Source organism: Parasteatoda tepidariorum, chromosome 5, assembly GCF_982258835.1.
Source record: "Parasteatoda tepidariorum strain Cologne lab strain chromosome 5, Ptep-v5.0, whole genome shotgun sequence".
Classification (NCBI taxonomy): Eukaryota; Metazoa; Arthropoda; class Arachnida; order Araneae; family Theridiidae; genus Parasteatoda; species Parasteatoda tepidariorum.
The window spans coordinates 102,472,662-102,485,297 of NC_141759.1; the positions used below are offsets into that span (position 1 = coordinate 102,472,662).

A 12,636-nucleotide genomic window follows, 5' to 3' on the forward strand; every position below is an offset into this window, starting at 1 on the left:
CGTACTTTCCCAGCCATGAATAAGAATCCTAAAAACCTTCTCCCCTCGACTCAGCACTTGAAATGGACCCTCGTATGGTGGCTGCAGGCCTTTTTTCAGGACATTGGTCCTCTTGAAAACATGACTGCACGATGAAAGGTCTTCACTAACAAAAACTGCTCTATGACCCTGGTGTCTGGACTTTACTGGCAGCAACTCCTGCATGGTGTCTTTTAGCTTTCCAACAAAGTTTGCGGGATCCGCTGCATCAGTAGTCGGACATAAAAATTCTCCAGGCAGTCGTATCGGAGTTCCATAAACCATTTCCGCTGTCGTAGCTTGCAAGTCCTCCTTCCATGAAGCTCTAAAGCCTAAAAGAATGGTAGGTAAAACTCTGGTCCACTGACTTGTACTGTAGGCTCTAATTGCTCCCATCATCTGTCTGTGAAATCTTTCCACTTGACCATTTCCGGCGGGATGACAAGCCGAACCCAGGAACTTTGTCAGGGCATCAAACAGTGAGGCTTCGAACTGTGTTCCCTGATCTGTTGTGATTCGTAGAGGTATTCCAAATCTAGCAATCTATCCAGCATAGAAAGTCTCAGCAACAGATTTGGCTGTTATATCTTCAGGCCACTTGGAAAAACGGTCGACACTAGTTAGACAGTAGCGAAAACCTTCTGATGGCGGCAACGGACCTATGATGTCGATGTGCACGCGTTCGAACCTGTAATTTGGTGGAACAAATGTACCAAGCTTGCTCTGCGTGTGACGTGTCACCTTAGAACGTTGGCAAGCCAAGTATTGCTGAGCCCATGTTCTAACATCCTTCTTTATACCAGGCCATACATATCGCTCTTCCACCAACCTTATAGTAGCCTTAATACCTGGATGTGAAATGGAATGCAGTTTGGAAAAAACGTTATTTCTGTCCACTTTGGGTACGAATGGTCGAATCCGTTTGGTAGATACATCACAAAACAGCTCCACACCAGGATCACCTATTACGAATGGTTAAAGTACCAAACATGAGTTACCGGTTTGAGCTAAAATTTCGGCTAGTTCCTGGTCACCCTTTTGGTTGTTAGCCATTTCTTGAAAATTGACGTGGGAAGGTGTTTCTATCGTAGCAATGTTTACTCTGGACAGCGCATCTGCAACCACGTTATCTATTCCCTTCACGCGCTGAATATCCGTAGTGAATTGGCCAATAAAATCCAAATGACGCGATTGTCTTGGCGAACACTTATCTTCCTTTTGTTTAAAGGCATATATAAGCGGCTTGTGGTCAGTGTAGATAGTAAACGGCCGACCCTCTATCATATGACGAAAGTATTTGACTGTCATGTACGCAGCCAAGAGCTCTCTGTCGTAAGCACTATACTTTTCTTGAGATGGTGCAAGCTTCTTTGAATAAAAACCAAGTGGTTGCCACTCTTTCTCGATCCGCTGATGCAAAGCAGCGCCCATCGCAGTATCTGAAGCGTCTACCACTATAGCCAACTGTGCATTCATGATAGGATGGTACAGCTTGGTTGAATTGGCCAATTCTTTCTTGCTCTTCTCAAACACAGCAACTGCTTCCTCCGACCACTTGATCACGCTTTTATCATTTTTCTTAGCACCTTTTAAATATTCGTTTAAAATTGCTTGAGTGTGGGCAGCTCTCGGTATGAATCTTCTATAAAAATTCAAGACTGCAAGAAATCGAAGCAGCTCTCTAATTGTAACTGGTTGAGGAAAATCAGCAATTGCAGAAACTTTATCAGGAAGCGGAGTAATACCCTTTTCCGTTACACAATGCTCTAGGAATTGTACTGAAGACTGTCCCAGGACACATTTGCTTACGTTGAATGTTACACCATATTGAGCAAAACGTTGAAAAACTCTTTTTAAATGCATTAAATGTTCTTCTTCGTTCTTCGAAGCTACTAATACGTCATCAAAATAAGGTACACAAAATTCAAACTCACCTAAGATTTGATGAATGAAGCGTTGGAAAGTTGCGGCAGCATTTGATACTACAAACGGCATATACAAAAACTCGAACAATCCAAACGGGGTTGTTACCGCAGTCTTTGGCACGTCTTCGCTGCGCACCGGAATCTGATAATACTCTTTTTCCAGGTCCAAGGCAGAAAATATCCTTTTACCTTCCAAAACCTGAAAACAGTCTTGCATGTGGGGAACAGGGAACCTATCCTGCACGGTCACTCCATTAAGACGACGAAAATCACCACACGGTCGCCAGTCACCATTCTTTTTTAGCACCATGTGTGACTTGCCCAACAGCTTTTGGAAGGCTGACAAACCCCTGATGCTACCAGAAATTCAAACTCTTGTTTTGCAGGTTTCAACTTCTCTGGCGATAAACATCGAGGTTTCGAAAAAACAGGAGGTCCTTTTGTCTGTATCCAATGTTCTACTCCATGCTTAACTTTTCTTGGCGTGACACCTGACCTAATCAGAGCAGGAAATTCTGAGAGCAAATTGTGGAATTTAGAGTTCTCTAAAATTAACTTTACCGTTGAAGCATTCCCAGCATACCGGGTACCTCTTGTTTGCAACTTGGTCAAAGGATCAATTACTGCAGCATTTTTGACGTCTACTAACAACCCAAAATTGCGTAAGAAGTCAGCTCCGATAATTGGATGAGGCACGGCAGCGATGATAAAAGGCCAGCTGAACTCTCTTCTGAGTTCGAGGTCTAATTTTAACAGGCGTTGGTCAAACGTTGGAATGGTTGTACCGTTTGCGGCGAACAATTTCATCTGTGAAGAATGGCCACTAGATGTATAGGCAGCACGAGGTATCACAGAGACGTCAGCTCCCGTATCAATGTAGACTTGTCCGTCAGATAAAGCCGCTGAATCATCGCTTCGCCGTCACCCTTTTGACTGGATGACGGCCTCAGCAGTTTTCCGGTTGGAACGAACATGGAGGTCGGCATTTTGTCGCTCGTTGCTTGAATATTTTATGATACCAGCAATACTGAGAATTTGCAGACTGTCGGCTTCGGCTAGTAGAGCGTTTCTGACTAGTATTTCTTGACCGGTCACTTGTACGGGCTTCCAACCATGAGAGATGAGGAGTGATCTCTGTCAATAAAGACAGTAAATCCGCCTGATCCACCGAACCAGCAACTACGCTGATTGACTGTGCGTTAGTTGATGTAGCCCTGATACCATCCGCCATCTCTGCCAGCTTGTCCAGGTTATCGTTGGAAATCGCAAAAATCTGCTGAACATTAGTAGGCAACCTCTGCAAAAATAAAGATTTAAGAAGTTCATCGTTAATTCTCGCGACGGCTTTATTCCGCATTTCCAGAAGCGGTCTTGAAGGACGGCGGTCGCTAAGTTGCATCCCCGAAATCAAATCCCTTAAGCGTTGAGCTTCAGATTCAGCATATTGAGCGCACAATCTTTTTTTAAGTGCGGTGAAAGGCTTATCCACAGGTGGACTGATAACAATGTCGCTGATAATCGCCAGTTCCTCCGGTTGTAGAGCAGAAACTACATGGTGAAATTTCGTTGATTCTGTAGTTACTCCAGCAAGAGTGAACTGACTTTCAATTTGTCTGAACCACAATTCTGGATTAGCTCTCCAAAAAGGTGGCGGCTTTACAGTGACACGAGCAATTTGTTGATCAGCAGTTTCCGTAGATTCGGGCATTTTTTTGCATTAATCCAAAATTTATAAGTCCAACAATAGAAGCAATTCGTACTCACGGCTTGCCAAAAATTTTAAAACTTGAAACGTACCAGCATTTCTCCGTAATCCATCAACTAGTAGAATTTCTCAAATGCAGTTTGCAGAAACAGAAATATACGTATTCGTTCACAGGTCACCAATTGTATAAGTTTCGGTGATGGGAATGTAAGACTTTCAAATGAAACAATATGGCAATGAAACATCCTCTTTACTAGTAAAAGATAACAAACCATCAAGAAACTGCACAAACTCCAATTAACAAGTTATTCGTTAAAAAACATTAAACATTTAGAACAGCAGGGATTAGCAAAAGCTTTTTTTTACTTAATTTCAAAGAAAAAGATAAATAAAACGGGAATTAAATAAATAATATCTATTAAACAGCAGTTATTTTTCTGATCGAACATTATTGAAAAAATACTCATTAATTATTTTTTTAAATTTAAAAATATCATTAATATACTTAAAAGATAAATATGACTTTTTACTGGCATGTATATCAACGAAATTGTACTTTGAATTCAGAAATGAGGCAATTTAAAATGCAGACGCATTTTTTAAAATAAAAAAATTAGACGGTAGCCGCAAATGTATCTGGGAAATAAAAGAAATCACAGGAAACAGGAAGGAAAAATTATCAATCACAAGAATCTATTCAGCTCCATTTCATTGAACATTCCTTTGATGTTATATTTCAACTATATCATTGTGAAAAAGCTAAGGAAAAGAAAGAATGTATCATAACCTGAAAGTAATTATCTTATCAGAAAGAAAGAATTGCTTGATATTCTAGAGAAAAGTGTAAGATTGTATGAAGTTCAACGACTTTCAGAAAAATGAATCACGAAGCACAATTCATCCATCAAACTGTCTTGACCCCCCTTGACCGATAATCACCCCTTTTAACCACAAATTGAAGCAGAAGGGGGAAAGCATACCTTTTGTCCGACCCTCGACACTTTTGGTAGCATCTTTCTAAAATGTGTCTGCCGCTTGAAGTAAGAAACTAAGAGAGAAGGAAAACGCCAAGAGAGTTAAGAGCAACGCTAATGCAACTATCAGTGCTTCGATTAGCAAATGTAGAAAAAATTAGATTTAAAAAAAATAATTAAATTAAACTGAAAAAAAAAAAAAGATTTTTTTTTTGTACATGAGTTTTGCTATTGCTGTAAATAAGGACAGACGAGTGTGGGTTTAAGTTAAATATATGTTTGATCCTTTGTACTGGAAGGAAAGATATGCCACAATTCTACAAGATCGACGACAGTGTTTTGTACACATAAACAAAACAATCTTCATGACAGAAAAAATAAAAAAGACTTCCTTGTTTCATATTACAGAAATAAAAAAGAATCTTCCAATTTCTATAAGACACTATACGCTTAATGTCTCACAGTCACATTCTTTGGCAAGTACAGTTATGAACTTCTTGCCAGAGCAATTGGTTAAAATAAATTTTTTACACAGAATATCTTGATTATAACTACACTGTAAGCCATATCTGTAATTTTACAAAACAATGTACATTTTACAAACTATTTTAAACAAACCATTCAAAACAAGCGCATTAGATAAAAATGATTAGTCATTGGAACTGTGAAATAATTATTTGAATTCACTTACATTGCTGATACTGCCATGGTAGAAACAAAATATTCCACATAAAAACAGCATTTGACTTTGAAGAGCACTTGACTCAATGTCAGAATCTGCTCCAAGAGCCTAAAACAATAAAAATGAATTTTTTTTAAATAAATATAAAGTTTATCAAGCACAGAATCATATTTCAGAAATTGAAAAGACATATTGTTTATCTACAGCAAGAACACCCCCTGCCACAATGTCTGAGGCTGTCCACTGCTATGGTAACAAGAACAGCGCATTTCAGAGAGGGTACCTACTCTTCACTCTAGGGCTAACTCAGTAGACGGAAGAGAAAGATTTCCTTTCTTTCACTGACCCGAACCCAAACCTGTCCCAAAAAAATGACCCGCACCCTTAATTGAAATAGTTAAACGTTACCATAGCCATGGGTCCAGGCGAATGGCTAGGCAGGGGTCTGTCTAGGTTTTCCGAGAGGTACCTATTTTGTGAAAATTTAGACATAATTTGTAAAAATTAAAAATTATATTAAAAAATCAACACAAAAATTTGGATTTATCGCTTCCTACAGGATACAAAAATAAAATTTTAAGAAAAAGTATTTTGGGAAACTACCGTTTTTCCGTATTTGTGAAGGTACCACTAAACGGTAGTAAATTTGACCTGGACAGACCCCTGCTTACTTTAGACAAACTATAGAGTTTTTTTTAAAAATTAAATATAACATTTATAATTTTTGCTGAAAAAAATTAGATGAAAAGCAGATTAAAAACATTAAAATTACTAAAAAATTTTTACATTTTATCAGACATTTACACACATAACAGGATTTTAGGATTCCCATAAATGTTTTTCTTTTGCATTCTTTATGTGGGGATGGTTAGAATAGTTTTAAATTAAAATTTTCAAACCTAGAGTATTATATTAAATCATAAAATTGGCTACCACTTCAAAATATTGCTTATAAAAAAACTGTGAAGTTGGCAGATATGGTATAAGAAAAAAACTAAAAAACATTAATTTTAAACTTTTGTTTAAATAAAAAAGTCATAGTTATAAAGTGGATATTTTCAATATCTAAAAAAAAATATTTTTAGAATATACAGAGAAGTAAAAGCCAATGGCATGTAAAAGTGTTTGCATGCCCTAAAACACATTATCCACAGTTTATTTTCCTTTTATGCAATGTAAATATAAAGTTTTCTAAACTAAAAAAAAATTTATTATTTATAACAAAATACTGTTGCTGTACATAAGTAAGACATGTTTAATAAATTTGACCTCTGATAGGTTAATGAAAATTCTGACAAAAAATGAAACAGTATTTCGTAATTTTGTATTTCTGTATTATTCACTGAAATATGAGAGTATAGAATAAAAGTTATAAAATAAAAATTACACAATAAAATTACAAAAATAAATCGAATTACCAATAACTATTTGATTTGCAGATGGTTGGACATCTTTTTGAAAAGAACCATATTAATAGGTTATATAATATTCTTTACAATGATTTATAACTATACACCATTGAGAACACAACTCCATATAATTCACTCAAATCAAAAGTATAGAATAAAAACATGTCAAATAAATTACCAATAAATATTTTCCAGACCAGAGAAGAGCAAATTTTCCTTGATCTAAACTGACAATGTGCGGCGTTGAAAACGTGCTTCGTAAGAACTTAGCCATTCCCACAATTTGACAGCAAAGTAGATACCACTCACTTTCAGCTGACTGCAAATAAATCCATTGCAAATATATAAACACATAACAAGCTTAGTAACTAAATTTTGTATCATAAGATATTCAATAAATAAAAAACTAAGCAATTTTTTTACAAAATATCTAAAATATTAAAAGGCAAGTATTAGAAATATTAGAGGGAAAAAGCCTGGAGCTAATAAACCTAATAAGTTGGCAGTTTAGTCTTCTCTGCCAACTTATTAGGTTTCAATTAATAAATTTAAGTTTAAGGACAAAAAATTTCATACCAAGCTTTACTGACAAAATTTGAATACACTCTAAAAATATATAACATTTATTAACTTCCAGATCAGTTGCAACCCCTGTAAAAGTCTTTTGATTTGCTTTTTTTTTTGCCAAAAAATGTATTTTCTGCCATAAGATCAAGTTTACTACGAATAATTCAAGAAAATTTTTTATATTGAGATAAACTTCAATATAAACTGGCCTAAATGAAAAACCTTTGATCGGTTCATCATTTTGCCTAGTAATTGAGACAAGATGATTTCAAACACACAACCGCAATTGGAGAACCAGTATTTTATCTTGATAGAATAATGGCTACGCCTTTCAATATAAACAGAAATCCGGTCAAAATCTAACAGCAGAAGATCTATAAAATGAAATTCTATAAACTGCAATCTCCATAAACCAGATTAACTTCTTAATCTCTAAAGCAAACCAAAATTGATAAATTTGTCGGATTTCATTTCAGCATTTTCTGGCTATTGAGCTAAAAATTGGAAAGTTAAAAAAATGTAGTCCTCCGCCAACTTTGTAAAAGTTTTTTTAAACACATAGAAATTTTATAAAATGAATAAAAAATTTGAACAAAAAAAATAGTAAAACTTCCTTGTGCCTGACTAACTGAAATATACTTTATTTTCTAATACTCCTTATGATTTAAATTTTTATCTGTAAACAATAAATTTTATGTGCATATTTCGGTGCACTAAAAATTCCTTGCTTATTGGCAAGAACATTTAAAAAGAATTACTACCCATGATTACATGGATATAACGTCCATGTAAATCATGGGTAGCTAGAGTCAAAAAGGTTAGTTTTATATATGATAAAGAGGAAAAATCTCACTAGCAGGTACATATGATATAAGTCCTAAAGGGGTAAAATGTAGAAATATATGTTAATACATAATAATTTAATATACGAATGGATGGCATTTTATGTTTTGAAGGATATGAAATAAATAACTTCCACGAAATATTCTATTCACCTGAGTGGGATAAAAATAAATAATGGCTTCTTTCGGATCATCTTCATCAGCTTTGCAATGAGTAAGGTCGTAAATGAAAAATAAATTCATCTTATAAAAGCTGCATAACTTTTAACAAACGTTTATTTACATCCTTTTAGACTGCAGTTCAATGTTACGCTACTACTAGTCTTCATTACATAATATTTTATAAAATATTATGCAACTTTATTAAAATACAAATAACTAAAACAGAACATTAAAAAACTTAAGTATGCTAATTATTTAATTGAGGATGAAAACTTATGTAGTAACTATTTCATTTACGATATTTTAAACATTTAATTTGCTCCAGTTTCCACGCTTTCACGTTTTAAATCACCCACAACCAAAAACAAAAACTTTGACATGTGACGGGTGATGGGAAATATGTCATGTGTTTTAAATAATATTAACTGTGACTTTAACGTAGTGTTTAATTTTTTTTCAATGTAAGCTATAAGCTAATATTTTTGTTTCAAGAAAACACATTAAATTCACTATCCCTGAAGGAAATGGAGAAGCGATAAATGTATTTCTCTACTATCGATGAGTTTATTATTCAAAAGTCTTCCTTGATCAAGTGATATACACTCAAGTATGACTTCTAAGCCAAAGGCGTCGAGTCGGCTGGAATATGAAATTTCGAAAAATAGGGATGAAGCAAACTGGAGAAAAGTAACAGAATTAGCTGAACAGTTAAATCAAAGAAGTTCTGGTTTGGGTATGTTATTTAGATTTATTTAATTCGATTTTTTTTTATTACTGAGAATTTCATATTATATGTTTTTCCTCCTCAAATTGTCTCTCTGTCTGGGATTGTTATTATTTACTTTATAATTTGTTGTTACTATATAAGTTACTGATTATATTTTATTGAAATCCATTTAATCTCTATCAGTATTTCTGATTATTTATGTAAGTCCATGCATTTTGATTTAAATACAAATTACTAATTAGTTATCCTCATATTCAAAAAATCTATATAATCTGTTTCAGCAGTTTAGATTATCAAGTTCATAATTTTTAACTTTTATACCAATTACGGATCACTCCCTTACTGTCGTCCATATTTTCTGAATTTGCTTAAAATTTGTTATTTGCTAAAAGCATTTAAATTTCTGTTTATCCACATACTGAAATGCATACATTCTGCATCATTAGTTCAGATTTTAAATTTATAATTTGCTATGAGTATACAAATTAAAACTTACCTTCCTTACCAAACTAATACTTATACTCCTACTGCAACTCATTTTAGTCTCTAATAGCTGTTCAGATTAAATTTAAAATTCTTCTTAGCATATCCATTACTGTTAATCCTCATACGGAAATCCATTTTTGTCCTTATTAGAAGTTATATTTTGTTATTGATTAATATCTGTTTCTTCTACTTAAAATTTTCTTAGTAATAAGAACTCCACATTACCAGTTCAAGCCCATCTAAAAATTAATAATTTTCAATGAAAATTAATTATTTTATTTGTTTATGTGAAAATTAATGTTTGTGTGTTAGCATTGTTTCTTTCCCTTTTAACAGATAATTACACATTGTGTAATAAATTCAAATTATCATCAAAAGGTCTTTATACTGTAGTTTTCAATAAAAAATATGATTCCATTTTTAAAGCTAATGCAGTTAAGTTATTTAATTATTATTTACTTACTTTTGTTTACAAATAATTGTGTTGTGTTAAGACCAAATAAAGTCTAATTTTCTTTTTATTTATCCGTCATTTACCATTGAACATTTACGTTTCATATTTAAGTTGCTGCTTAATTTTACTTTATATGTCATTCATGAAAAATGAACATATACTTTTAACGTATTATTGATTGGGGGGGGGGGGCTACCAACAAAGTGAACCATCATTTATCAAAAGGTGCCTCAGAATACAATCGAGTTAACATGTCTTATATACTAGCAAATTAAAATTTGTAGTGTTAGCTATGCTATAATATACCACCACTAGAATTTTATCTGTGATAGAATTTGATGAATGGATACCACTAGTTGATTCTTTGCTGTTTTGCGAGAAGCTGGAAAGAACTTTGAGTGGTGATCATGATGAGAGTTGTATTAAGATCACAATTGTGGGCATAGGCACTCCTGTGCTGCAATTAGCAGTCAACTATGTTTAGGCCTCTGTTGTGTGTGATTGAGACAGGGTAGCAACAGCACGAGGGGGCAATGTAGCAGTCACAAATAGCAAGTCAACTGTGTGCTGTGGTCCATCCATCAATCTGCACATATTTGTTACCAATTGTGGGGTAAGCTACCAACAATGTTAACCATCATCCATTAAAAGGTGCCTACAGTTAGAATGGAGTTAATGTGTCTTATGAATAATTAGTGAATTGGAATTGAATAATTGTAGTCTACGTCACAAGATATTAATTATATATATGTGTACAGTGGGAAAAAATAGACCACCCTGAATGACTTTTGATCTAATGACCGAATCTTCTTGTTCTGTTACTCAATCTTGATGGTTCAAAGGGGTGACCTCAAATATGCTCAGGGGCGGATCCAGAAATTTTTCCTTGGGTTGGGAAGTCATTGACTCAAATCCCCTCCACCCACAATTAATTTTTTCTATAAAAAAAATTTAATTTAATATTTTTTTTGAAAAAAAAAAATTGAGGTTTTTATGCATCATTTATCATCATTTATATCATTTATATTTAATGCATCATTATCATTAATGCATCATTTATTTTTTTCATAATGAACAATACATAAATAATTCAAGTATTAATAATTTAAGCATGGTGCTAGATTTTAGTTACGAGTTTCGCAAGTTTCCCATCTTCACCTTTATATAATTTTTGATTAAACCTGTTGAAATGCGATTGGAGCGCTCGGCGCGCTCTAATAATATTAATGTTTATAATAAAACTATGACGAATTTCGCTTTAATCATTTGGATTATGATTCTTAAAACAGTGAAGAACATAATTAGGTAATAAAAAAATCAATTTTTCTGATCTACCTAGGTGTGTATATGCCCCCTTAAATAATTTTTAAAATCTTTTATTTCTTTTGTAAACTATTAAAAAAAAATTTTTTTTCTTCCAATTTTGGGGGGATCATGACCCCCCACTGAATATGCTAATTAGTTATTGCAAATCAGGGGTCTGTCCACGTTGAATTTACTACCGTTTAGCGGTACCTTCACAAATTAAATTTTAGGAAAAACGGTAGTTTCACAAATATAACTTTAGGAAAAACGGTAGTTTCACAAAGTACTTTTTCTTAAAAATTTATTTTTGTATCCTTAAAAAACGATAAATCTATATTTTTACTATGTTTTTGTGTTGATTTTTTAACATCATTTTTAATTTTTCACATATTATGTCTAAATTTTTCACATATTATGTCTAAATTTTCACAAAATAGGTACCTCTCAGAAAAACCTAGACAGACCCCTGCAAATGGTATTTTAAGTTACAGATTCAGGCTCAAAACCACACTCGCTGTGAATTGACATACCTTTTTACTGACGGATTTATATTTTCGACCCCCAAAATAGAGGGAGTAGCTACTGTCAGGAAAATATGGTCTTATGTTAATTATACTTTTTGATTATTTTCACATTCCTTGAAAACTTTTGAATTGAATTGAAATATTTTTGCACACAGATATAAAATTCGTTTCTCTAAAGATAAATCCATGCAAAAAATAACTTTTAGTAAATGTTTAAGTCTTTTTTATAATAATTGAAATATGCACATATTTAATAATGGTTAAAAAATTTGCATTGTAAGGTCTAAATACATAAAATATAGATAGTAGACCTAGTTGAAAATGTTCTCATAATGAAGATAACTTTTAATGCTATTGCTGTTAAATGCATGTTTTTATTAAATTCAAGTTGAAATTTAACTAAGGTTTATATGGATTTTTAAATTTGGATGCAATTTTAAGGCCAAAATTTTATAATGGCAAAATTAATAGGAGGAAAAATATATAGAAATTTACCAGTCATAAAAGATTTTTATTTGTAGTGACAAATTTGAAAACATTTTCTTACTTTACCTTATTTTTGTGTTGATTTTTTAATAAAATTTTTGATTTTAACAAATTATAGCTAAATTTTCACAAAATAGGTACCTCTCAAAAAAAACCTAGGCAGACGTCTGATTGTATTTTTCAATCCTATAATTTATGGCACTTTTCTTATTGTCTTAGAATTATATTATTTTTATAGCAAGTGCTTGTTGATTTCATTAATGTACAGTGTTTTCACTACAGCGCGAGAATCTCACATATTTTTTTCTTTCCTCGCATTAAAATATTATTAAGGTGAGAAGCTCGCGCACCCTATTAATGAATTTCAAAA

At 33.1% G+C, this 12,636-nt stretch overlaps 2 protein-coding genes across 2 annotated transcripts in view; one reads left to right on the forward strand and one right to left on the reverse strand.

Moving 5' to 3' along the window:
* The window catches only part of HPS4 (Hermansky-Pudlak syndrome 4 protein), a 99,701-nt gene extending 91,006 nt beyond the window's left edge, over positions 1–8,695 (reverse strand). Inside the window, exons 1-3 of the mRNA XM_071185375.2 lie at positions 8,276–8,695; positions 6,892–7,032; positions 5,314–5,412 (exon numbers count right to left, since the gene is read on the reverse strand). Of these exons, the coding sequence (XP_071041476.2) occupies positions 5,314–5,412; positions 6,892–7,032; positions 8,276–8,365 (330 nt within the window). The 5' untranslated portion in view covers positions 8,366–8,695. The remainder of the gene's footprint in view (positions 1–5,313; positions 5,413–6,891; positions 7,033–8,275) is intronic.
* An 83-nt stretch (positions 8,696–8,778) lies between these two features.
* Positions 8,779–12,636, forward strand: part of Ttc7 (tetratricopeptide repeat domain 7) — a 45,081-nt gene continuing 41,223 nt past the window's right edge. The window contains exon 1 of the mRNA XM_016067450.4: positions 8,779–9,017. Coding sequence (XP_015922936.1) covers positions 8,894–9,017 — 124 coding nt within the window. The 5' untranslated portion in view covers positions 8,779–8,893. The remainder of the gene's footprint in view (positions 9,018–12,636) is intronic.